Source organism: Eschrichtius robustus, chromosome 10, assembly GCF_028021215.1.
Source record: "Eschrichtius robustus isolate mEscRob2 chromosome 10, mEscRob2.pri, whole genome shotgun sequence".
NCBI classification, from domain to species: domain Eukaryota; kingdom Metazoa; phylum Chordata; class Mammalia; order Artiodactyla; family Eschrichtiidae; genus Eschrichtius; species Eschrichtius robustus.
In genome coordinates this window covers 34601991-34628577 of record NC_090833.1, presented here as the reverse complement: position 1 = coordinate 34628577, position 26587 = coordinate 34601991, and the positions used below count along the sequence as shown (strand labels likewise).

The 26587-nt window shown below is 49.7% G+C and overlaps 1 protein-coding gene across 1 annotated transcript in view; it reads left to right on the top strand.

The window, feature by feature from the left end:
• Positions 1 to 26587, top strand: part of CCDC180 (coiled-coil domain containing 180) — a 67044-nt gene that overhangs the window by 19193 nt on the left and 21264 nt on the right. The window contains exons 8-26 of the mRNA XM_068552150.1: positions 153 to 281; positions 386 to 496; positions 616 to 711; positions 2584 to 2747; positions 4102 to 4221; positions 7774 to 7853; positions 10172 to 10260; positions 11983 to 12105; positions 13223 to 13396; positions 14249 to 14364; positions 15427 to 15553; positions 17201 to 17240; positions 17369 to 17799; positions 19057 to 19283; positions 22396 to 22571; positions 24074 to 24254; positions 25191 to 25337; positions 26009 to 26153; positions 26345 to 26461. Of these exons, the coding sequence (XP_068408251.1) occupies positions 153 to 281; positions 386 to 496; positions 616 to 711; positions 2584 to 2747; positions 4102 to 4221; positions 7774 to 7853; positions 10172 to 10260; positions 11983 to 12105; positions 13223 to 13396; positions 14249 to 14364; positions 15427 to 15553; positions 17201 to 17240; positions 17369 to 17799; positions 19057 to 19283; positions 22396 to 22571; positions 24074 to 24254; positions 25191 to 25337; positions 26009 to 26153; positions 26345 to 26461 (2793 nt within the window). The remainder of the gene's footprint in view (positions 1 to 152; positions 282 to 385; positions 497 to 615; positions 712 to 2583; positions 2748 to 4101; positions 4222 to 7773; positions 7854 to 10171; positions 10261 to 11982; positions 12106 to 13222; positions 13397 to 14248; positions 14365 to 15426; positions 15554 to 17200; positions 17241 to 17368; positions 17800 to 19056; positions 19284 to 22395; positions 22572 to 24073; positions 24255 to 25190; positions 25338 to 26008; positions 26154 to 26344; positions 26462 to 26587) is intronic.

The window sequence follows — 26587 nt, the reverse complement described above, 5'->3', positions numbered from 1 at the left end:
TAAATCTGAACTCTTTAGGTCTAGGTAAGAGTTACTATTTTTGAGAGAGGACCGCAGCTGGCACTTCCCTACTATAGGGCTGCGGGGGGGGGGGGTCCTTCCTGTCCCAGGGGTGTTGATACCATAGCCCTCGCCCTCCTGGCCTGTTTTAGGAAATGGAACCTCTCATCTTGGAGCCAGGAGCCCTTCTTTTAAAAAAGCTGGCTGAGTCTGACGAAGACATCAACAATCTCTTCGAAAAGGTGGAAAACGACAGCAACCTTGAAGATTACACCATCCAAGTAGGGGTCCCCTCAAGGCGGGACCTGCCCCACCTGCGTCCTGCTTCTGCTCCTCTCTTCCCTGCCACCTGTTCTCCCAGCCTGACCCAAACTTCTTGGCACAGACCCTGTTGGAGCTGCGGGATCAGGTGGCTGAGAAGTTCCTGCTCCAGAAGCAGGAGATCAAGGAGCTGGACAAGACGCTGCACTCGCTTGAGTTCTCCCGGGCAGATAAAGTGAGTTGGCCTCCAGATGTGCTCTTGGTGATTTTCACTCGTGGGATTTATGAGTCACCACCTGTTTTTAGTTCTCCAGGAGAAGGGAGTCACTCACTGTGGTGCCTTGTCATTTCTAGCTAAAAAGTGTGTTGAAGAAATATGTGGAAATCATAGAGAAAACTTCCTACCTCATGCAGCCCGACGTGTACAGGCTGATCAATAAAGAAGCCATGGTGAGTGGTTTTCACATGCAGGGGATCAGCCCGCGGGAGCAGGACCCCAGGATGCCCTAGAGCCTGGGTCTCAGGAATGATGGGCTTCTCATATATAACATTTCCAAGTAACTCTGGTTGGCTACTTGAGTTCAGAACTAGAGTCTTTGTTAAGTATTTTCAATAGAAATCTCTCTAGTACATTTTGTACTTCCCCGCCATGTTCATCCCAGTTAACCTAATACTGTGTCATCAGTGTGACCAGTGCTAATTTTATGAGCACCTACGGGGCCGTGACTCAGCCACCATGTGCAATGCTATGTGTGCTGCGAGACAGAGGCGTGATCTCACAACTGTTGTGGTCTCAGGGTGGTGTGTGCACTCATAAGTGACCTCAGCATGCTCTGTATGCCTAGTTTTTCTAGTGGTTCTTGTCTTTCCTCCTGCTGTCTGTCTATTGCTGAACCATGCCTGCTCCTCTGGCTCTGTCCCCACTGCTTCTCTGTCCACACCCTCAGCCTCCTCCAAATGCTTCCTTTGGGATAAAAAAAATACAAGAAAATCAAGGTTGTTCATGAAAGGACACTTCTTTTGGCTACCTACTTGCATAGGTTTCTAGGTCCTGTACAGAAAGCTGGGCTTGCCGGTTAACGGGCCTCCTGGCAGCGCGCAGGGTACAGTGTTCAGAATCACAGATGGGCTCCAGCCCAGGTCTGTGCCTTGGGGTCCTGGACAAAGCACAGGCAGAGAGTGAGCACAGACCCCCCTCTCCACTGCCCAGACATGAAAGTTCCCGAAATTACTCAGCCCCAGCACCTGGAACTCCGTGTCCATAAAATGAGGGTAGTGATACTTAAACACCAGTACTTGGTGGGAGGATGACGTAAGAGGACGCAGCAGTGGCCGCTCTCATTTTGAGACAAGCAGGAGTTCCTAACTTTGAACCATTTGATAGATTAGGGGAGTCAGAGTTAGCAGTGTCCCACTTATGTTTCGGCGTTTGACTTTCCTGTGTTTATTGTATGCATAACAACTGGCACTTTCTACTTGCTCTGTGTGCATCTATCTCATTTAACTTCACCAATTCCTTGTGCTGTAAATAGCATTATCTTTACGTTATGGCTACGGAATTGGAGGTTCAGGAGATACTTGCCAATGCCCCCACTCTGGGAACAGCCGGCATCAAACCTCGGCTTTCAGTGAAAATTGTTACTGAAATTTCTGCCTGCTGAGCTTGGCGGTTCTCACCCTTGCCCCAGGGCAGTGCATAGAGGGCTTTGGGACATGTGTGGGGCATTTTTGGCTGTCCTAGTCCCTGGGGGACTTGGGAGAGGCTGCTCTCATTTAAGGGGGTGGAGAGGCTAAATGGCAGAACGGTGTCACACAGTGAAGAATCGTCCCGACTGCCATGCCAAAGGTGCCCTGGTGGGGTCCGCTGGGAGGACTGCCAAAGAATGTTCTAGCTCTGATGTCATTTGGTAGTTGGTACTGGTTCTCGTCACAACCATATGTGGCTGGTCCCTGGTAGCATGAGCACTCTGCTTTTGGAACCAATTTATAAAAAAACAGTTAAACACTGAAAGCTTGCTGAAGTGCTTAACTCCAGTGAACTTAGAATCACCTTTTGAAACAAACAGTCTGAGGTGGCCTTGGAGCTGGGTTGAAACTCACGTGGTCAGGGTTCATGGTTAAGCCTTCAGGAAAGACCCTTGTCGTGTCCGTAGCTGCTGAGCCCCAGGCAGCTTCCTTGAGTGCCCAGCGACCCCACGGTACTCCTCAGACGCTGCCACGGCCCTGCTCGGCCCTCGGCCCACAGCTCACCAGCCCTCTCTCCAGCTGAGCCTTGTTCTGACCTTGGAGAACAATCTAGAGCCTGCCCACCTGTGACTGCAGATCATAAACCACGCCCTGCTGGGCAACCGGAGGGCCCTCGCCCAGCTGTTTGTCAACCTGATGGAGGCCACGCTGCAGCAGGAACTCGATGGCCACCGCCGCTGGCAGGGCCTGCTGGATGCCTGGAAGGCTCTCAGGAAGGAGGACCTGGTGCAGGGTTTCAGGTCGGTGGCTGCCCACACCACCCGAGGCTCCCCCCCCTGCCCCCTGGGCGGCAGCATAGGCGGGCGAGGGGGGCACATTCTCCCTCCCTTTGTTGTTACTTTAAAATGCTCTTGCTTTTTCTGGTGGTAAAAGTAATAGGTGCTCTTTTTTAAAAGTCAAAATAGATAAAAGTATAAGGAAGAAATTAAAAATCACCATTAATTCCTCACCACAGTGAGAAGCACGGCTGACATTTTGGTATATTTTCTCCCAGGCTTTTTTAGACCCATACTGCACATGTAGATTTGTATCTTATTTTCTTCGTACACATTTCCTCATAAGCATTTTCTGAGCACTGTACAAATTGTTTGAAAATGTTAGTCTGATTATCTGCCCACTGTCCACTCTTTACTATTACTGGGCCAAGGAGAATGGCCATCCCTCAGGCTTGGGACACTTCCCACCCTGTGGTAGCAGGTTTTACCCATGGGAGGCAGGGTGAAGAGAGGGCCCATCTCCAAGCTTCCTCCACCAGATGGCACTTTTGTTAATACTGACACAAGGGTCCTGGAGCTTTTGGCCAATAAGGAAGGCTTTCTTTTGCTAAGACTCTTGGGGCCAAGATGTCTGAGGACACCAAATAATGTCTGTCTGTGCTGTAGCCGTGGGGGTGGGAGGCCCATCTGTACACCCACATTTCTAGATGGAGAGCACCAGAGTCGGACGCTGGGGAGGAAGGAAAAGTATATTGAGGTCTGGCTGCACCTGTACTTTCCCTGTGACCTTGGTCAAGGGCTTGAACATACAGAGCCTTTTTCTGCAGGCGCCGTGATGAACTGGTGATAGGGTTTCAGTGATGGTCAACAAGATGCTGCATGGAAAGTGCCTGGTCTTGGCCTGGGCTTGGGCTTGGGAGGTTGTTAAGATGTCAGTAATCATCATCGGCAGTGATGGCAGGTGCTGACATTTCCTGGGCATTTCCCAGGAGCCAGGCACGGTGCTAAGGGCTTTGCTCACATTATCTTGCTGGGTCCTCACAAGTACTCCTTGAGGAAGGTACTGTCATTAGCTCCATTACAGAAGAGGAAACTGAGACTCAGCGGGGGCAACTTGCCTGAGGTCACAGAGCTGGAGGCGGCAGTCAGGACCCACGCTCGATATGTGCCTGCTGGTCCCTCCATTCTTCTCTCCCCTGCTCTCCTTCCCTCTCTTTCCTCCCTCCTTTCCTCAGAGGCCTGGATGGAGGGGAAGGGGCTGGGAGTGGTGTCCGGGTGCTAGGGTTCTGAACGTTCTTACCATGGGTCTCATCCCTTCTCTCCCATCCACCTTGCCCCTCCTCTCCTCTGCATGGTGCCAACGTGTCTGGATGCCCAGTGAGTTCATGGCCAGTGAAAGGATCCAGACTCCTCCAGCTGTGAAGATGGAGTTGGAGACCATGTTTAAGAACCAGAGCGCCCTGCAGCAAAAGCGGCTGGACCATCTCTGCACCATCTGGTACAGAAGGAGGGGCTGCTGGGGAGGGGCACCTTTCGGGGGTCCATGGGGGAGGCAGGCACAGTCCTCAGCGTTGACCTTTCTTCTGAGGTGTCCTCCAGACCTGGCCATCTCCCAGTTCTCTGGTCCTGGGCTGGTTGCCTGGGTCCATGTTCTGAGGTGTCCCAGCCCTAGTGGCAACAGGGCACGTGACACATTTGCTGCAGAAAGAAGTTTAGTGTGACTCTGCCAAAGAGCTTGGAAGGGGGTAATGGCAGGGGCGAGGTCGGAGGGGAGCGGGGGAAGGAGGGGCCAGGTCAGGGGCTAGACTTTTCCCTGAGGGCAGTGGGGAGCAGAGCGGCTCCATCAGCTCTGCAGTTTGGAGGGTGGGTAGAGGGGTATGAATGAAGCTGAAGGCTCGGAGGTTGATGAGGAGGCTGCTGCCATCAGACAGGGACCTGTCAGAGGCTGTGGATGCTTCCCTCAGACCTGGGTCCGCCTCTGATCCCATGATAAGCTCTTTGGCGGGGGCATACTGAATGTTCTAGACCCTGGAAGCCCACCGTCTGGGGAGCCTGTAGCATCCACCCTCAGCAGGATGGAGCCTGTGTGGTCCTACAAGGCAAAGACATTTCATGTGTTGGGACCCGTGCACCTCGTTGGTCCCTTTCACCCTGGTGACGCTGGGATGCAGGTTCTTCCCGTCTCCCCACCACAGAGCTCAAGTTCTCCTGGGGCGTAAATGACTATTTGGACCCCCACAGCGTGAGCCAGAAGGACTCCCTCAGGACTGGCATCTCCTGCCCCACGTGCAGCCACATTTTCATGCAGTGTGACATTAACAACGTGGATAAAAATCTCAACACAAGGAAAAGTGCTTTTGTTGTTTTCTCTGACTCCACTTATTTCTGACTCTGAGTCCCTGTTCATAAAGCTGGGCAAAACTTAGCCTTTCTTGGGGATCCTGTCCACTGAGGGAAAGTTACGGAATCCCACCCAAAGCCAGGCCTGGTGGTGGGAGTCTGGTCATCAGTTTGGTCCACACACATGCAGCTGGGCAACTGCTGCTGCTTCCAGACTGTTGGACGCAGGAATCTTGAGGAGGCTTCTCTGAGCCCCTGAGTCCTCACACCCAGGCAACCGTTGCTGTCCAGAGATGTGGGTCTTGCAGCTGCTCCCACGGTGCCACCAGGAAGTAGGCTGGTGATACTGCCAGGCTGGCACTGCCAGGCACCCGCCATCCTGCTGTGTCTGTACCTTCCCCCAGCCCCTTTCTATTGGATGAGGAGACAGTCCTGGTACCCAGCGTCCTCCTCCTCCCCAGGGCTCTCAGCCCACTCCCACAAATGTCTTCTCCTCAACAATGTTCTCGACTCTCCTAAGAACTTAGACTTTTGCAAACAAAATGCAGAAAGACTTTTAGGCTGATGTCTTTTATGCCCCACCACATCCCTCATACAGGCTGTGAATATGGGGCTGACTGCTGCCTGAGTGGAGGGGAGAGACAGGGCCAAAGACCTGGAGAAAAATGCATTCATTGATGCTTCTGGCCAAAGCTGGGACACACTGTAAGATGGCAGTGTCTGCAGGCAGAGCGTGGAGCTGGGTGTGTGATATGACCTGGCCTGGAGGAAGGTGGGGGCAATTCTAAGAAATCAGAGGCAAGAGCACATTTATAGGACATAGGACCCAGCAGTGGGGATATATAGAAAGGTGAAATCAGGACATAATCCCACTGTCTGGAAGCATTGCAAACACTATGCTTAAACACACAACTTAATGGTAAAGTTGCAAAGCCTTGATCACAGAATTCCAGTGAGTGTCGAGCGAAGGTTTGGGTTTGTGGTGTTTGTGCAAAGAGGTCTGGACAGCTCCCACAAAGCACACTGGGTAGACACCATCTATGTTTCCTTGACCTGTCAGCAGCTGCTAGGGAGCCTTCTAACCAAGCCCGAGGAACTGTTCCATGGAACTGCCTCATATGGGATCACACGTAGCACCCACGTCCCATCCTGGCCCAGAGCTCCAGGCCTTCCTCTGTAAACCCAGAGCCCCAGACACCCGGCAAGGAGCCTTGTTTTGGCGCATGCCAGGCCCTCTGCAGGCTTGTGGGCAGTGGTGGCAGAGGGGTGGGGAGTCTTACTAAGATTCCCAGGGCCCCAAGAGGGAGTTATCCAAAGTCCCAGGAGAAGCCCCATGGATTTTCCTGGACCCAGTAAGTATATGTGCATATAATTTTAAAATAGTTTTTAAAAATAAAGTTTGCATTTTGGAGTAATGTTAGATTTACAGAAAAGTTACAAAGATAACACACAGAATTCCTGTATACTCCTAATCCAGTTTCCCTAATGTTGTCATCTTACACTGCCAGTGGACACTTGTCAACACTAAGAAATTAACTTGGATGCATTCCCATTAAGTAAACACCAGACTTTTTCGGATTTCACCAGTTTTTCCACTAATGTCCTTTTTCTGTTCCAGGAACCAATCTAGGATGCCACAGTGCCTTTAGTACAATGTTTAGACTTGAGATTATGCCCTGCACACTCTTGTATACCTACCTTTTGCTCTTTACTGTCCCACTATGAGTGGGCTGCCCTAGACCAGCCTGGGTTACACGTCTTGCCCTGACATAGTTGTTAATCGCATCCCCCTTTCACTGGCAAAATGTCCTGGTTTGGACAGTAAATAGCATGTCATACGCATTTTTCCACCTCACTAAACACCACCTATAACTTCCTTAGTGGCTTAAAGCAACAATCATTTTTTGCTTCTCATGATTCTGTGAGCTGGCTGAGCGGTTCCCTGTGGCTGGGCTGGATGACCTCACTCCCGTGTCTGGAGCAGCAGCTGGGACAGCTGGGGCCTCTCTCCACTTGCTCTCTCAGCCTCCAGGAGGCTAATCCAGGCTTGCAGGCACGGTGGTGGTGCTGGCAGAAGAGCTCCCTACAGCAAGAGAGGGCAAGCGGAATGCATAAGCCCTTTCCCCAAGCCTTTTCTGTGTCATGTTTGCTAGTGTCCCATTGGCCAAAGCAAATCTCATGGCCAAGCCCAGATCCAGGGGTGGAAAAATAGACTCCACCTGCTAGCGGGAGGACCTAACAATACTGACCATTTTTCAATCTGTAACACTCTTTTTAGTGACTACAGAAGAGAATTCATGTATTTTATCTAGACAATTCCCTATTGTTGGAATGAAGGTTGTTTTTGATTTTTTGAGTGTTTATAAACAGTACTGTTAAGCAACTGTCTTAATGCATAAACTTTGTATGCATTTTATATTGTTATCTCTCATTAGGTTCCTCCAAGTGGCTTCCTGGGTCGTGTGATAACCATTTGGTTTTTTTCCATTAGGAAAATTCAGTTTTATTTTCTAAGTAACAGGCTCAATAATATTATTAGACCTTTTCACGAGGTATGCTTTTGGCACCAGGAAATCCCCAACAGGTCACTCATTTCATCGGTATTTACGTAGATACTTCCCTAGACCCGTGTTCCTTGAAGATGCTACCAATTTTGGTAAGTGAATGTTTTATTCAAGTATGGCTCACGTGTCACATCTTCCTTCCCCAGTGACCTCCTGCCCCCCAATTACAGCAAAGCTCAGCTGACTGAATGGCGTTCTACTCTCAACTCCCTGAATAAGCACCTCGGTGAGTGAGGTTTGTGGGATCCCACTTGAGTGTCGCCAGAACTCTGCTCAAGTAGTAGCTTTGTAGCAGCTTCAGTCTGTCAACCAGTCATTTATGTGAGAGTCTGTTAATAAACTCAGGAGTAGGTGGCAAGTCCCTCTTGGGGAAGAAGGGTTGGGGTGTGGAGATAAGAGTAAGCTCTGGGGGTTTATCTCGGACCCCCAGACCTTGCCTGGCATAGCCCCTCCTCCTCCCACCACCTCCCAAGTCACTGCCCAGCTGGTCCCACACTCTGACCCCTGACCACAGCATGGAGCCAGAGGGATGGCTCCAAGGACCACCTGTGAGGATGGCTCAGGGGCCAGATCCTGGATGTATGAGGCGCACTGTCCCCACTCTGGGACCTAGGGGAAGTCATGGCCTCTCTTGGCCTCAAATTCCTCCTCCATAAAATAGGAATCTCAAGAGGAGTAATAAAGGTACCTACCTTGTGGGGTTGATGTAAGAATCACGTGCAATCCTGCAGTCCAGTCATAGTTCAGTGCCTGGCTTACTCAGTGCTCAAGAATAAATGGTAATGTTTAGAAATTCTCTATAACCAGGGTCCTCAAACTCCAGCCCATGGGCCACTGTCCGTTAGTAAATAAGGTTCATTGGGACACAGCTCCACTCATTTGTTTACATACTGTCTCTGGCTGCTTCTGCTCTATAACAGCAGAAATGAGTGGTTGCGGCAGAGACTGTATGGCTCTCAAAGCTGGAAATACTACTATCTAGCAGAGTTTGCCAAGTCTTGCTTTAGAAGATATATGCAATACAATATTTCAGTCTCCTTTGAGGCAACCCAGTGAGGTCAGTGGTGTCATTGCCCCTCTGTGATAGAGAAGGATTCAGAGGCACAGAGAGGTGAAGTGTCCTGCCCAAGGTCACACAGCTAAGGAAGTGTCACAGCCAGGCTTGACCTGGGTGCTTTGGTTAGTAGTACCCACCACTGCTCCCAGGGCTCTCGGGTTTATAATGCCAAAGGTATTATAATTATGTTATAATACCAAGCATTAAGTGCCCTGAGACCCTAAATAATAGCAATGGCTGCCATTCACTGGGCGCCTCCTAGGAACAAGCGTGGTGCTGGGCCCTGGTAACCAGCAGGGCGGATCTCTCTGGAGTGCTTCCTGTCCAGAGCAGAAGTCAGACCACGCAGGATGTTACAGCAGGGAGTGGACAGGTGGCCAGCTGCATGAATGTGTATTTGGGGGCACAGCCTGGTTAAAGGTTATAAGACACCTTGCCAAGGAAGTGATCATCCAGTTGAGACCTGCAAGGCAAGTACAAGTTAGCCAGGCCCAGGGGTCAGGGGAGCTTTCTAAGCCGGAAGACTAGTATGTGGGGAGGCTGAGAGGCCAGACAGAGCTGAGGCCTTCAGGGAAAGGAGAAGGTGGCAGGCGAGGCTGGAAGATGCCAGAGGGCCAGACTGTGCTGGCCATGTGGCCATGTGTGGAAGGCTGAACTTTATCCTGAAGGCAGTGGGAACCCAGTGGAAGGTTCTGAGCTGGGAGTGATAAGGTTAGAGGGGGGAACGGATCAGAGGGGTACAGGAACAGAAGCACAGAGACCTGGGGGGGCTTCATCATAGTGACTTCACAGGAAGGGTGGAGGTGTGCTGGCCTAGGCAGTGGCCCTGGGGATGGAAGAAACCAGCGTTATGGCCTCTCCTCAGCAGTTCCACTGCACATCTACCCTCCCCAGTGTTCTAACTGCCATCCAGCCTGCCCTCCTCCCAGCCCTTGTCAAGGAACAACCACCACATAATCTTTGTGTTATCTTTCAGTTTCTAGAACTGCCAGGAACATTAAACTTCAGTTCCTTATCTTAGACACCAAGAGAGACACTGAGGTGACTATAAACCAGAAACAGTAGGGCGGAGGAAGAGGAGAAGATCAATCAATCAGTTAATCAGTCCATCAGCTTCTGAATGTTCTGCTGGTCCATTCACTTCTTAAGGGGTTCACCACACACATGATCTGTAAACGCTCCTTAATTTGCACCCGGTTACTGTTTTGTGACTTGGTGCAACTCCCCCAAAAGAATTTCACCAGCCTTGAAACTGAGTCAAGAATTAGGGTCAGAACAGAAAAAAGTGGCTCCTTATTTGAGGTCCTTATCTTGGGGTGTCGGGAACTTTGAGGCAAGGGAGATAGCAGCCCCTGCTCTAAATTATCCCCGCTATTGAGGCACTTGGCTGGGGAGAAGCCTCTTCCCTGAGCGACCGGGCAACTCCTCTTCCCAACCTCCCCTCTTCTTCTGGAAGAGCTGCTGACGTCTTTTTTCTGCCTATGGAGACGCCTACCACGTGGACTGCATGATGCGGGTCCGCTTGCAGTATGAGAGGACCTGGCAGGAGTGCCTGGCCCAAGTGCAGAAGTGCAAGGTGGGTGCCCCTCCTGGCCCGTCTGAGGAGAGGAGCACAGGGCATGGCCCTGCCCCTCTCCAGCCCGCACCCCCTGCTTTCCCTCCACGCTGGCCTCTGGGCATTCTGAAGCTGTTCCCTCAGCCTGGACCCTCTTCTCCCCAGCTGTTCCCACCCACCCCTCAGTGGCCCCCAACATGACTTCCTCCAGGAAGCCTTCCCTGACCCCATGGACAAAGTTTCACCCTCTGATCACCTCAGCCTTCACCTTTGACCCTCTGTATCACTTCACTTTATTTATTCAGTGGAGGTCACGTCATGGGAGTTATTTCCAATGCTTCCCTTTTGTAAATAGTGTTGCCACTGGCATCACACCCAACTTCACTCCACCCGCCCACCTCTGTTAGAGGGTGAGACAGCGAGTCCTCTCACAACCCCCTTCAATTACAATGCCTGGTTTTCTGAGGTGCAAGGACATATTGTGTCAAAATGCCCCCTCCCTGCCTCCTTGGGAAGACTGTTTAGATGAAAACCCCCCAAAAGCCTAATCATTTTGAAGATGGTCTAACCTGCCGGCTCTGGCGGTAGGAGTCCCCAAGCCATGAGGGTCTCACCTGTGGGCCCCAGAAAGCTCCTGTTCCTCCATCCACCCCTCATATGTGTGTCTGTCGAGCTCTGGCTCTGCCACCAAGACTCTGAGGTGAGCAGAGTTCAGGGGAGCAGAGCGCTGTCCAGTGCAATGCACGGTGCGGGTGCTGTGGCCTCTGGGGGCTGTGCCACACTCTTGCACCCACTCTCATCAAATCCTACAAGGCCCTGCAGCGTGGGAGTCGCTGGCCCCATCTGGAGATGAGAAGACCAGTTTGCAAAAGGCCCAGGGGCTGTCCGAGCCCACAGGGCTCTGCCCACTTGCCCTGTGGCCTTAGGGGCAGTCACGTGCCTCTCAGTCAGCCCTTTAGGGGCGTCAGACTTTAGGAGTAAAGCCTGGAGGGAAACCTTGTGCCCTTGGAGAGCCTCCCCAAGACCACACCCCCAGCGCTCACTGCCTCATCACTCACCCCCTCCCCAGAGCCCCATGGCCCTGTGGCCCGGAGTGCCGACGCCTTGTACCCATGCTCATGGCCCCTGGTTGGGTGCATGCAATGGGTGAATGCTGACGTCCTCATGTACCCCAAGAGCACTCTGAGCCTGACAGAGGGCGCCTGGTGTTCCTGGGCAGCGGCATTGGAAGTATACCACTGGAGACACGTTTTTAATTTGGGGGAGGTTGATTTATTCTAGATTTTGTGCATAAATCAAGTCTTTATTAACATAGAGAGCTGGCTCTCCAGTTGGCATAATTCCAGACAGGAAATGGGAGCCGTGTCTGGCTTACAGCAACACTGAGGCCGTGTAGGATGGTGGTTTATGCCTGTAGGGTCTGCAGTAGGACAGTTCTGAGTTCAGATCCCAGTTCCACCACTTGCCAGGTGTGTGACCTCCAGCAAGTTCCTTCACTTCTGTGAGCTTTAGTTTCCTATCTGCCAAACGGGGCTAATGAGAACACCTCTGGGGGATTCAGTGAACAGGGGCAGCACACAGCACCTGGACACAGTGGGCGGATAAAGCTGGACCGTCTCCGCCGCTGTGGGAGTTTCCGCCGAGTTCTCGGGGACGGCTGGGAGGCGATCTCAGGGGGCAGGACCAGCCCTGAGGTGAAGCCCCCGTCAGCCCTAAGCCAGGCTCTGCCTTGTTCCTCTCCAGAAGCAGCTGCTGGACTGGAAGGCCTTCACTGAGGAGGAAGCAGAGAGCCTGGTGAGCCCGTCCTTCTTCCAGATGGTGGGAAATCTCCAGAGCAAGGTGGAGGAGGAGCTGGAGGTCTTGGATGTGCGTAACGGGGGACCTGTGCGGCTGCGGAGCAGGGTGGGGGGCACCCAGGGTGCTGGGCTGTGAGAGGAGTGGGAGCCCAGGGGCTTATAACTTTGCTGTCGCTGGTGCATGTGGCCCCTCGGAGCAGTGCCCCTGTGCCGGGTGCTCCAGGCTCACCCCTTGATGCCTCAGTCACCCGCGGACTCCGATTGAACAGTCTCGGGCAGTGAGTGCTCCCCGAGCCCTTGCCGAGTCTGGGTGCTGAAGGTCACGAGGAGCAATAAGCCTGCATCCCATGATGCTTAGAGTCTAGAGCAGGGGTCAGCAAACGTTTTCTGTAAAGGGCCAGATAGTAAATATTTTAGGCTCTGTGGGCTGTCAGGTTTCTGGAACAAATTCTCGCTCTGCTGTTGTCACACAGAAGCAGCCCTATGCAATGCAGAAATGAATGGGTATGGCTGTGTTTCAATAAAACTTTATTTATGGACACTGAAATTTGAATTTCATATATTTTTACATCATTAAATATCTTCTTTAGATTTTCTTCAGCCATTAAAAAATGTAAAATCTGTGCTTAGCTCCCAGGGTTAAACAAAAATAGGCAGGGGGCTATGTTTAGCTCACAGGCCACAGTTTGCCAACCCCAGACCCTAGGAGAGTATAAAAGACACACATGAAAGAGGGAGAGGTGAGGATTTAAGAGTAGACTGTGGTGTTTGGCTCAGGTGCTGAGTCAGGGAATCCAAAGAAGGAGGGATGCCCCAGGCCAAGGTGGGTATGGCCCACCTGATGCCAGGCTGGTGTCTAGGGTGGCACCTTCTTCTCTGTAGGCCCCAAACTCCATCTTCTTCCTGTCAAGGACTTCAGTGGACACGGGGCAGGTCTAGAGATGGGACTTCAGGTCAACCAGTCCGAGGGCATGGTCTTGGACAGACCAGAAATGCTGTCCCAGCAGAGAGGGGACCATGAGCCACGATGTGGCACAGAAGATAACCTTGAGGGATGGTGCCCAGGCAGTGACGGCCAGTGACATGGGCCTCCACTGGCCGGCGAGGGAGCCCCGTGAGTGGGGCTCTTCTCCTCAGCCTGGGCCGGTTGGCACTTAAGTCCCGTTCTCTGGGTTCTGCCACCGCAGAAATCCTTCGAGGCCGTGGCGAAGCAGACAGAGCGGCAGAGCTCAGGTCTCTTCAGCTATTTCCAGGAGGCTGTGCAGCTGTGGGAGGTGCGTCGGAGCATGCTGCCGATGCGGGAGCTGGAGCTCGAGACGAGGATGGAGCGGCGGCGGCAGAAGCACAGCCGCGAGAGCCAGGTGTGGGCCCGGCATCCAGGTAGCCCCCACGAGGCACGAGCGAAGGGCCACACCCAGACTGTCAGCTGCCCAGTGGCTCTGCTTGGTGGCCCGTGAACTCAGCCAGCGTTCAGGTGCAAAGCAAAGAAAAAGAACTTCAATCCATACTTCACACCGTATTTTATGTATTTTATTTTTATAGAAAAGTTAACCCCAAATATATCTGAGACTCAAATGTAAAACCTCAAGCTATAAAACTTGAGCAGATAGGAAACTGAGGCTCACCTTGGTCACGGGGCTGCATGGGAGCAGAAGAATCCTGCCAGAGTCAGGTCCGGGTTGTGCGATGGGTGCCGGATCCAGACACGTCTGTGACGGGGTCTGCGTGAGAGACAGACAGACTGGGGCGCATGGAGCATCTACCTCTGGCAGTCATCCTGTCCCCACAGGACATGAGCTGGCCCCCAGCCACCTGCCTTCACACAGTCTAGGGGTGGAGGGGTGCACTCAGCATCTGACGTCAAGCACAACGGGTGAGAAGGAGGGCAAGGAGTAGGTGCCTCCGGAAGGTGTAGCGGGGGCCTGCCCGGGTGGGCTGGGGGTGAGGGACATGTCCCTGAGGAGTCCCATCTAAGCGGGGTCTCCAGGGATATAAAGTAGACAGAGAAGAACGTTCCAGGCAGGGAAAAGAGTCCAAAGGCCCAGAGCAGTGAGAGTAAGGGTGGTGGTACATTTGGTGCCCCTTTTGTAGAAAAGAGCCTGCCCAGGGCACCTGGACCTCAGCTCCAGGGGCAGGGTCTCTGCGTGTCACGTACACTCGTCGAGCTCTGGTAACTCACATCTGCTTCCTTCTGTTTGGGGTGTGGCTTCCAGGCCCAGGAGGCTCACCTCGATAAGCTCTTGGACCAACTGAGGCAGCAAAGCTGTGAGAATACCCTGAAGTTACACCTGGAAAAGGCCAAAGATTTTCTGAAGAATATGAAAAGCAGGTAGGCAGACCAGACTCCAGGAGGGGATGGCCTGGAATTCATATTCAAGATCAGAGGGTGCCTGCTTAGGAGCCCAACCCTATGATGCCTCCAACTTCAGAGATCATTGTGGTTCTTTGCAGCTCTGCCCTCAGCCAACACAAAAGGTTTCAGGGAGAACTTTGATCAGAAAAGGTTATGCAGGGAGGTTTCCAGGCCATGTAGTTTAAAGGTCAAGAGCACGGCCCCTCCCCCCACCTTCTTAAATTTTAAAACATACATGCTTTGTTAAAGAAAAAAAAAGTTAACAAATACAAACATGTAGGAAATTCTCCTAATTTCTGCCCAACTCGTCCTTTTTGTGAACATAGACATTTATAAATGTGGATATATACATACACATACAGTGTTTTTAAAATAAGAATTGTTCTATAACTGCAGATATATTTTCATTTTTAAATGACCATCCATTCATTAATATGGATGCTTCATAATGATTTAACCATCCTCCAACTGATTAGCTTTTTAAGACTGGTGCCAATCTCTCAATATTAAAAACAGTTCCCTGTGAACTATCTTCTACTTTTGTGCCTTTGTACAGCTAATTCTGTAAAGACTATTCACAGAAATGGAACTGCACTGCCAATTGACTGCAGTACTTAGATTCAGAAGTACGTTTTAAGGCAAATAAGTAACCCCCTGAACCTTGGTCTTCTTACCTAGGGAACAGATAAAAGTCTGGGCCTTGGGGTTGTGGAGTGCCTGATGGGATGATATAGGTAAAGTTCAAGGACAGAGTTAGTACAGTAGACAGTGGGAACCCATGTTACAACATGCAGAGAACTCTCTCGCATGTGTTTCCTAAATGTTCTACAAAGAGTATGTATTCTTTCTATGATCAGAAAAATAGCAAAACGAACCAAAGGCTGTTATTGTAAAAGGAAGCCTACGTAGTAGCTCTGCACAGAACTAAACGCCAGGTACAAGCCCACCTCCGTGTGGTCCGAGGCATGGCTCTTGGCTGGGGTCTCTCACACCCAGCTGACCCCCCTTAGACAGTGTTCTCACCTCCCTCCCTCCCAGGTATGAGAGTTTTCATGGCCTCCTGACAAAGGAAGTGATGGAGTACCCAGCGATCATACTGAAGGAACTCAACTCCTACAGCTCCACCCTCAGCCGACACTTCTGTGTTCGTGAAATCTTTGAACAGGTATGGAAAGAGATACAAAAAAATCCCAGCTGCTCACCAAGAAGCAGTGGGGAGAGGATGACTTCTAGGTCTTATTTGTCTCAATTTTGAATGCCTCTCTAGGCTGTGGGGAGTTAGAATCTATGTCAGGACATCAAGGAGTGAGAAGCTAAAAGCGTCTCCTAAAGAGACCATCTCTTCTCAGATTAAAAGAGGTTGAAAGGCTCAGAATCCAGGCCTCAGGCTTGAATGGAATTATAATTAAAAGGCTAATTTATGTGACTCTTTGAGTTCCATTCACCCAACTCACCACTGCTGCATAACCCTCCTAAAATACAGCTCTGATGTACCCACTCTCCTGCTCAAAAGGCCCTCACCAGCTCTGCAGCCCCTACCAAACCCAGCCTACAGTCCCTAGATGACCTCAGAGGCCCCCCGCATCTGGTTCCCGCCCTGACTCTCCCTGCTTCAGCAAACTCCTCACTCTTCCTGCATCTGCCACTGCCCCCTGCCCTTCCTCACCCTGCTCCTCTGCTGGGATCCTTCTGTTTCCACACACCCCAAACCCACCCATACTTCCAGCCACTACCAGTGACAAGATCCCACCCACTCACTCTGACCCTCATCTCCCTTTCCTCACCCTGTCACCTCTCCTTCCCCTGAACGTGCTTGTACGTTGGTCGCTGTCAAATGCAGGCGTTCAGGGCATCCTACTGGAAGGGGTTTTCTGAGGGGCAGGTGTGCCCTCCTAACTTTCGTCCAGCTTCGACTGCCCTCAGCAGTGTCCTGCACATAATTCAGACACACTGAGTGCTTCCTGGTAAATGCACGAATGCCCGGAGTGTCCTGGTCTGACTCTCCCAGAGTTGGTTCTTTCCCACACACGCACCCAGAGTCCTGCACGGCCAGGGCTGAAGATACTTGTGGCTGACACTGAACTTGGTGAGGGTTTCCTATAGGTGTGGGGTTCCTGACTCCTCAGAGAATCCCTCCCCTCAGCAGGGATCCCTGTCCCAATTGCTCGTAAATGCTTCGTGTGGCACCTGGGTTGAGGTGGAACTCAAGCTGTCGGTGGTGAAGCTCACTACCTTTGAGGTCAGTCTGGTTGCCTGGGTTAAAGTGTAGGTGCTACTGTGGTCTCCGTGTCACAGGGAGGACACTGAGCCCGTAGGGTTTAAGGGACTTGCCCAAGGTCACCCAGCTTGTGAGGAGCTGGAATTCAGATCCACCCTTATCCATGGCACACTATATCCACACCTTCACCCGCAGCCTGTGAGAGAGGGAACTTGTAGTGTTGACGAGGGGGCTCCCAGATCTTGTAAATCATGTTCATTCTGCATGTTTGCATCCAGCACTGGTGCAGCAGATTCCTGCCCCTTTGTTTGCATCCCTCCATTTATACATTCTTGTTTTTTGCTCCAGAGCACTACTAAAAATGTGTCAGAATGAGATTTTATTCTGTGATTGCCACCGTGTGATGAAAGCTTTGCTAGCCTGCTTGGGATTAAGGGAAACTGATTGGGAACACCCTGATTACCCCTGTGAAATAAGTGGTCAAGGCCTGCATCAGATGTAGAAGGGGAGGGGCGGGGCCTTTTCCTTAAAAGAAAAGATACGCCCTCAGAAGTGGCACTCTGCTCATTCAGTGTCCGTGTTTTTGCCTTGTAGAACTTGGAGGGTGAAGTCATTTTCCGATTGAGGGCACCAGGTAACACTTTTACAATTCAAGTCTGAGTCTCCCCGACTCCACGCTTGTATATCTGGGGGCTGGGGAGGCCCAATCAGGCTGCATTGGTAACCTGTCTCTTCCTGTGCTTTGGGCTTGGTCATCAACAGAACCACATGAAACGCAATTCCAGGAGAGAATGAGAAAACTGAGGGGAAAACAGAGGCCTAAAGCAGACACGAGCAAAGGTGAGGAAAGCCTAAGTAGGGAAACGAGTTCCCTCAGGCCGGCGGAAGAGATAGAAGAAGATGGAGAAATCGAGTCCCCCACCACTCAAGAGGTGGTAGTAAGCCCACAGGAAAAGTCTGTACTGAGTGAAGAGATGGATGAGTCCAGAGAGGACTCTATTCCGGGATTAGAAGAAATGCAGGTTGAAAGAGAGAGCTCCTTAAAATCACCCCCGAACCAGGCAAACATGATGGTTCATGAAGAAGAAGAGGGGGAGAAGAAGGAAAAGGTGGAGGAGGAGAGGGAGGAGGAGGAGGAAGAGGAGGAAGAGGAGGAGGAGAAGGAAGAGCGTGAGAGTTCATCTGTGGATGAGGTAGGCCAGCAGCGGATTCACTCTTGGGTATGGAAGGTGTGCTGTGTTCACTCCGTGTGTCCCTAGTACAAGCTGGGGTCCCCAGTGACGCAGTCTCCACTGGGGTACATATAGAGAATAACAAATGTATGCACACCTTTTATTTTTGTCAGCAGGGATCCAATTCTTATCTCACAGCAATGCTTTTTAAAATTCACCTTCCTCTCCTCACATCCCATCTTGCAACCTACTCTGAAGTCACCCCTCGACTTTCCTCATCCCTCCCTGGCCCTCCCTCTTTCCCACCTCCTCTTTATTGTGTAGACCAACTTAGCCTCTCCATTCCTTCTCTCTTCCCATTCTCTGCTTATGTAAGAAAAAAGATCCATATCCAAGTTGGCAGATAGCTCTCCTTAGAGTGCAGGGAAGTAACTCTCATATTAATAAATCTTGTCCTCAAAACACATTCAAACTCACAGAACAGTAATTTGAATTCCATAATCATGAAATTGCAAAAGACTCTTTTCCTCTATTGCCGTGGAAGAATTGGCATATGAGACCTCTTTTTGAACAGGGACCCCAAACTCAAATGCCCACAGGCATGTAATAGAAAAGAGGGCTGGACACCAAGTGTAAAATAGTGCCACATGAGAGAGACTACTGTCTTAGTCCTTTCAGGCTGCGCTAACAGAACACCACAGACTGGGTGGCTTATAAACAACAGACATTTATTTCTCACAGTTCTGGAGGCTGGGAATTCAAGATCCAGGCGCTGGCAGCTTCAGTGTCTGGTGAGGGCCTACTTCTTGGTTCACAAACGGCTGCCTTTTTTCTGTGTCCTTACATGGTGGAAGGGGCAAGAGCTCTCTGAGATCTCTTTTATAAGGGCACTAACCCCATTCATGAGGGACGGCTCTGCCTACATGACCTAATAACCTCCCAATGCCCACCTACAATTACCAACACACTGGGGATATGAATTTTGGAGGGACATCAACATTCAGTCGATGGCAGCCATGCAGCCATTATTCAGTTCCAGCCAACAATGCCCTGTGGGAATGTAGGCTCAGAATTGCCAGATTTTCTGATTTTTAAAAGAAATCAGAAATCCAGATTTTTAGGTGGAATTTCCCAATTTTAAAAGGCACTGTATGGGCAAAAAGCAATTATAGGCAAGATTCGTCCCACAGGTTTACAACCTCTGATGTCAAGGAACCTGTGGTAGGATCACCAAGTCTGTTTGATGATGGCAAGTCTAAAGTCTTGTTTTCTGCTTAGGTCAGAGCCCAGGAAGAGAGTCTGGGAGCAGTCTCCCACGAGGAAATGGAGTCCTTCACAACCTCCAGTGGGAACACTTACTTTGTCTTCCTGCCCCTGGAACAAGAAGAGAGTAGCAAGAGGCCCCATTCCAACGTTTCTGCCATTCTATTCAATGACAGTTCCAGTGCCAAGGTCCTAGAACAAGTGATCATTCCGTCCAGACTAGTTTTAGAAATTAAGAAACAGTGAGTAAAAAACCCTTTTATTCTCATTCTCCTTGAGCTTTATTAACAAGGTGAAATAGTATAATGCAAGATTGGACTAGTTTCGATGGAAAAGAAAACACATAGGTAACTGAGGGTAGAGATGAGAAACACAACACAAAGTAGCAGATGTCCAGGGGTTTTTTGCAGTCACAGATATCCTCTGTGAGAGTGAGCCCTCTGCCTGTCCCAGGATGACTTGCTGGCCTAGGCCTTGTATCAATACACAAGAAACAGGGTTTTCCCTACAAGGTGTTTCTGGGTTCTAGATCCTGGCATGTCTGTTAATATTAGAGTTCCTTTTCTTTTCTTTTTTAGGAAAATTATATAGATATAGACCATAGTTATGAGTATATCAGTATGGTATTTTGCTCTGGTTATGTGACACATTTAATGTAGAAAATTGAAAAAAGTACAATGAAGAATATAGAATAATTTTACCACTGAACATTTACCGCCCCTAACTCCCAAATTTCTTTCTGGTCCTTTATGTTTGAATTTGGAACAAATGTGAAAATTTGCATTTGGCTCTTGGATAGCATTTGCATTGCCCTCCTGATACTACAGTGTCATAGCTAGGACTAACCAGCTAGAGATCACCTGGTTAGTCTACCTCCCATGTTTACACATGGACAGGAGACCAGAGGCAGGGAGTAGAAGGGGTAAAGTCAGGCCTTTGGACTCTATTCTCCTTCACCTCAGCATCATCTCACCTTGAAAATGTCTTCTGACTTGAACCTCATCCTCCTCCTTCCTCTGTCACAGGCCATTGTCTGCCCTCTCCATAGACCAGGGAATGAAGAAAAGCAAGGACCACCATCGGAGCTAATATTTATTGAGAAAGTTTAATACTCTCAATAACTAAGAGAGGGGTACTGTAATTAGCTCATTTTACAGGTGATTCTAGAAACTGAAGCTCAGAATTAATAACTTGGACAAGATCTCTGAGATAGGAAGTAGTTAAATCCAGGATATGAACCTAGACCCTGTAATTCCAGAGTCTTGAACCAAACACTATGCCATCTGGCCTTGGGACCAACCAAAAAAATAGTTCTGTGTTCAACGGATTGGATTTGAATGTTGAAGCATAGCATACATACCGAAAAGTATGGAAATTATGAGCGTATAGCCCAATTAATTACCCAAAGGGAACACACCCAGTAATCAGTACCCACAGGAAAGACAGCACTACCAACCCCCTTCATGTACCCATCTCACATCACTGCCCTCCCTTACCCAAGGATAACAAATATTCTAACTTCTGAATTAGTTTTGCTTGTTTTTGAACTTATTTAAATGGAATCACATAGAATGTATTCTTTTATGTCCGGCTTCTTTTGGTGAACATGTGTATACATTTCTGTTAGATATATAACTAAGAGTGGAATTGTTGGGAAATTGACTTATATGTATGTCCATCTATCTTTTGGTCCATCTGTCTCAGAGGAGATATAACCAAAAGATACTGCCAAAGAGGTTTCAAAAGTGGTTTTGTTTTAACAGTTTACAGCAATGTATGAGAGTTCCAGTTGCTCCACATCCTCACTTGGTTTTGTCAGTAGTTTTTATTTTAGCCATTCTGGTGTATGTGTAGTGGTGTTTCACTGTGGTTTTAATTAGCATTTTCCTGATGAGTAACAATGCTGTGTACCTTGTCATATACTTATTGGCCATTTAGTAATCTTTCCGTGAAATGCCTAGCCAAATTTTTTGCCCATTTTTTTCCTGGTGGATTGCCTATCTTATGTCTTATTAATTTATGTGAGTTATCTATCTCAGATATGAGTTTTTTGTTAGTTAAATACATGGCAAATGTTCATCCCCTCTCTGTGCTTGCCTTTTTTACTCTCTTAAAGGTATCTTTTGATGAACAGAAATCCTTTTAATAAGGTCCTAGTCATCAGTTTTTTTCACTAGGGTTAGGGTAATTTCTGTCTTATCTAAGATATCTTTGCTTGCCCCAAGGTCATGAAAATATTCTCCTGTGTTATCTACCATAAATGTTATAGCTTTAAACTTTCATAGTTAGATGTACAATTCAACTGGAATTGATTTTTGTTTATGTATGAGGTAGGAGTCAGATTCATTTCTTTCCCATATGGATAACCAGTTGACCCCAGGCCATATGAGAAGACTCTCCTCTCTCCACTGCTCTGCCAGGCCTCGCATCACCACCTCCCCCTGATTGATTACTGTAGCTTTATATTAAGTCTTATTATCTGGTGGTGTAAGTCCTCCAACCTTGACGTCCTCCAAGATTGTTTTGACTATCCTTGGCCCTTTGTATTTCTATATAAGTTTGAAATCAGCCCATCAGTTTCCGAAAGAAGGCATTTGCCGAGCTTTTAATTGTTATTGTATTGGATGTGTAGATACATTTGGAGAGAACCAACATCTTAACAATATATAGCCAAGAAAATCACTCTACATTTTAACAGGATGAAATAATAAACTGGGAAGAATATTTGCAACTCACATCTCAGTCAAAGGACCTTATGTTCCCAATACATAAAGAGATCCTAGAAATTAATAAGAAAAAAGGCAACTACACACTAGAATGATGGACAAAAGATATTAATGTATAGTACACAGAAAAAGAAATTTAATAGTCTTAAACACATGAAAATATGCTCAATCTCAGTCATAATATGACAAAATTGTCAAATTCAAGAGTTTGACAATACATTCTGAAGCTATGGATAAATAGGAACTTTTATTCATTGTTGATGGGAGTTCAAGTTGCCTTGCAACAGAAGCAGTTTGGCCGTATCTACCAGATCCACAAATGTATTTCAGGCTTTGATTCAATAGTTCCCTTTCAGGGAATTTATCCTATAGAAATTGTTCTACACTTGACATATGTACGAGGTTATTCATTGCAGTCTTCTTTGTAAGAACAAATGGTTGGAAACCACCCAATGTCCTTTAGCAGGGGGTCTGGCTAAATGAATGATGGTCCACCCAAACAAAGAGATACAATGTAGTGGGAAATAAAATAAAGAAGAAGGAGTAGAAGGGGGAAGCACTTTAAGTATCAGTGTGGAAAGATATCTCCCTGGTCACAATTGCTGACCCTCGCTGGTCTCTCCCTTAGGCTTCGAGCTGGCTTTTTTGAGCACTTAGAGAAGTGGTTTGACCAATGTGCCCTCAATGCCCGGGTCATCGTGGCCACCAAGATTGATGAGCTGGATTCAGAACTGGAGCTGCGTCTGCACCTGCACCAGCCAAGAGCCCAGCTCATTGAAAAGGACATCCACAACGTCAGGGCAGGTACTGAAGACCCCCGGTGTCTGTGCCATTGCAGCCCCACGTTCATTAGCAGCTTGTACCACACAATGCTTAGCATGTTGTCATCACACGTTGGAAGATGTGCGTGAGGGTTCGTACCTCCCAGGTTGGCAGAGGAGGTTGTACTCAGAATCCTCATTTAAGGTTTTTTCAAAGAAGGTGTTAGATGCTGAAATGAAGAGTATTGTCCTATTTTAGCTTTGTGGATCCCAGATATGCTCACACACCTGTCAGACACACACCTGCATGGCAGATGCCCTAGAGGCAAGCCTGTAGTTCAGGAATCAGAGCTAACAGGCTCAACCTGTCTAGCTGTGGGATTCTGGGCAGGCTACCTGACCTCTCTGATCCCTTCCTAACCTGCAGAGGGCATGCTGTTGGTGGTAATTAACTCTCCTTGAAATGGTACAGTGAGGAATCATGAGCATCTGGCATAAGCCAGAACCTCCAAAAGTGGTAGCCATTATTTTCAGCTTATAATTTTTAACACTTAAAAAGACAAGCCATTCTCTCTAAGGCAGAGGGCTCCATTAATTGGAGGGAGGGCACTTTTATTTGGATCCTTCAACGGCTCCTGTCAGGTTTTTACTCGAGTCACACTTTAAGCTCCATTATTGACCCTGAAAGCTTCCAGAGAGCCCCCACGTGACCCCACCCAGCCTCCTATTGCCTGGAGCAGCGAAAGAGTGTGGACTCCAGAGGCCCAATGCTTGTGGCCTTGGGAGACCAGCTTGACTTTTGGAACCTCGTTGTCCTCATATGGGAAATGTGTGCATTAATTATAAATATAAACAAAGATGCTCCCTGAAGGCTGGTTTCCTCCCCCTTCCCTGGCTCCTGGCCCAGTGCATAATGTGAAAAACGAGGCTGGAGAAGCAAAGCCCCAGAATCCCACCATTGGTTTTTGGCAGAGCTGAGACCACAGCACTTCCTCCACTCCAGGCAGTAGGAGGTGAGATGAGGTGAGCTGGGGCTCTCTGCTAACTCTAAAGGCCTATGATGGAGCTCTTGAAGTCCATTGTAACTGAGGCTCATTGGAAATGAGAAGCCACTGATATAAAGGGACACATGCCAACTGCCCAGCTTTGTGCTGGCTATTTTCTCCCAGGCCCTCGCATCAAGATCCCTGCCCTCGCCAACACCCATCCCACCTGCTCCTGGGGTGGGAGGTGCTCTCCGTCTCCCAGGCTTTGTTCCTGCTGCAGGCAGGGTATCTCCACCAGCAGGCACCTCCCTGATCACAGCCGGCCAGATCCTCCTCTCCAGTTACAGACCCAGGGCTGTCTCACATTGGCCTCCCTGAGATCTGTGTCCATTCCCAGGCCAGGCCCCGGGGAGGGCAGTGGGGACAGGATAAGGGACCTTGGCCTGAAAGGTTCCTGCTCTGCAGCTGGCCCGGGAGAGGCACATCACTGTCCAGGAAAGCGCTGTCCTGAGCTGACTTGAGATCCTGGAGGGCCTCATCTCCCCTTGTCCTTTTCCAGCCGAACTCTTGCTTCACCAAGAGCGGCTGGACAGCCACTGTGCGGGGGTGATGGAGACGCTGAGGAAGGAGAGGATGATGTTCTGCCAGTTCCAAGAGGAGCAGAACATGAGGAGCAGAAACTTCCGGCGCAAGATTTACGACATGGAGCACATCTTCTTGAACGCCACCAAGAGCCAGAAGTAAGGGCACCGGGGGTCTCAGCTGTAGCCTCGTGGCCCTAGAATCCCAGCCAGGTGGCTGTTCTCAAAGGAGTGGTTCCCCCACCCCCTGTGGATAATAGAAGGGTCAGGGTTTCCAGAAGGGTTTTCACCTCTTCACAAGGGTGCAACTGTATGAAGCATCTGGCCGGGGGCTGGGCGCTGTGGGTGGGGGAGCAGCCAAAGAGAGAAAAGGGTGCCTGTGGTCAGAGTGCAGGGGTGCAGATGATGTGCCCTGAAACGTCCACGGTGGGAAAGACTGCTCCTGTCAGGGGAAGTCAGGAAGAGCTTCCTGCAGGAGGCCCTCGGGCCTGGGATGGAGAAAGGTGGGGAGGGGGCAGGGTTCTCCCGTCAGAGAGGAGCACTGGCCCAGCTCGAGGTGGGGATGCCCTGCTCTCAGGGCAGAGTGAGGGGTCCCGGGAGGCCCCTCAGGGATTTGAGGTGAGGCTGCGGTGTGCCCAGGGAGGCCTCCGTCAGGTCACCGGTGAGGAGCCCTCACAGGTGTCTGTACTGTGGTCAGGTGCACAAGAGGGAGCTGGTTAGGGTGGACTTGGGTGTAAAGAGGAAACCTGCAGCCTGCTCCTTCAGGAAGTCCCGGGCTCCAGGAGCCACGTCTGTGGGAGTGAGTTAGAGCGGGTGGAGGGAGGAGGGGGCGGAGCCAGTAGGACCTGGGGATTCTCTTAGCAATCTGGTGGCAGGGGCCGGACAGAGGAGAGGGCTGCCCTCTGGTCCAGCTCACTGAGAGCCCCACAACGCACTGGCATCGTGAACTTCCTTCTAAGGCCTCTTTTTCTACCCAGAGAAGACAGGCAGTGGTTCTGGTGACCCCACAGCTGGGCATGGCATGTGGAGCTCAAGCCACCTCCCAGGCCGCCCGCCCGTGCCCAGGTCACCACCCTGCCCTCCCGTGTCCCCCAGGCTGGTCACTCTCAGCAGCACTCTGCACCGGGAACTGCTCAGCTACGTCGACGTCTTCCAGGTGTCCCTGCGCAGCTTCCGCCAGTACCTGGAGGAGAGCCTGGGCAAGCTTCGCTACACCAACGTTGAGTTTGTCAGGCACTGCAGGTGACAGCCAGCATCTGGGGCCTCTGTGGGCCACTGGGCTTTCTCTATTGAGAGGTGGTCTTGTTTGCCCCTCCATTTTTTAATAGGGACAAAATATCCGTAACATAAAATGATCCATTTTAACCATTTTAGGTGTACAGTTCACTGGCATTAAGTACATTCACACTGTTGTGCAACCATCACCACCATCCATCTCCAGAACATTTTCATCCTCACAAACTGAATCTCTAAACACTAACTTAAACACTAACTGCCCATTTTGCCCTCCCCCAGCCCCTGGGAACCACCATTCTATTTTCGGTCTCTATGAATTTGACTACTCTAGGGACCTCATAGAAGTGAAATCACACCATATTTGTTCTTTTGTGTGTCTGTTTTCTTCACTTAGCATAATGTCTTCAATGCTCATCCATGTCACAGCATCTGTTAGAATTTCATTCCTTCTTAAGTCTCAGTAATATTCCATTGTGTGGGTGTACCACATTTTGTTTATCCATTCATCCCTTGATGGACATTTGGGTTGTTTCCCTGCTTCTGTCCTTGAGTTACCTGCATTTGTTTTTCCATGATCTTGTACTTTTAATCTAAAGCCTTGTCAACCACAGTATTTGGACTGGGTGCAAAGGTTCAGGTCTGATCAGTGGCTTTTATTTCTCCCAAATTATTTTCAGATTGTTCTCAGAGGGAGGCAACTTTTCTTCTGAAGAAATTGACTCACTGTGTCATCGACTGGAGAAGGAAGCTGCCCGGATAGAGTTTGTTGAAAATTTAATCATGATCAACATGGAGAAGATGGAGAGCGAGTACCTGGACCAGGTGAGTGGGCCCCACCACGACCTCTAGCCAGGCTCCCGTGATACCCGCTTACAAGGTGGTTGCCTTGCTCACTGCCTGATAGGCTGGTCAAGCCCCCTTTCCAACCATTAACTGAGCCTATCCCCCTCTGCTTCTAAAGTCCAAAAGTTCCAAATTAAGCCCCACTCCTTTACTTTTTCTCTTTCTTTAAGGCTAATGATGTCATCAACAAGTTTGAAAGTAAATTCCATAACCTGTCTGTGGACCTTATTTTCATAGAGAAAATCCAGCGGTTGCTGACAAATCTACAAGTGAACATCAAGTGCGAGGTAGGACAGATTCAGTCTTCATCTGCCCCATGGGACTTGACGTTTATCACACACACCTGCATGCCAGGCACTGTCCCAGGTGCTGGGGATACTGGTGTGGTCTCTGCCCCATGGGACTTGCACTCC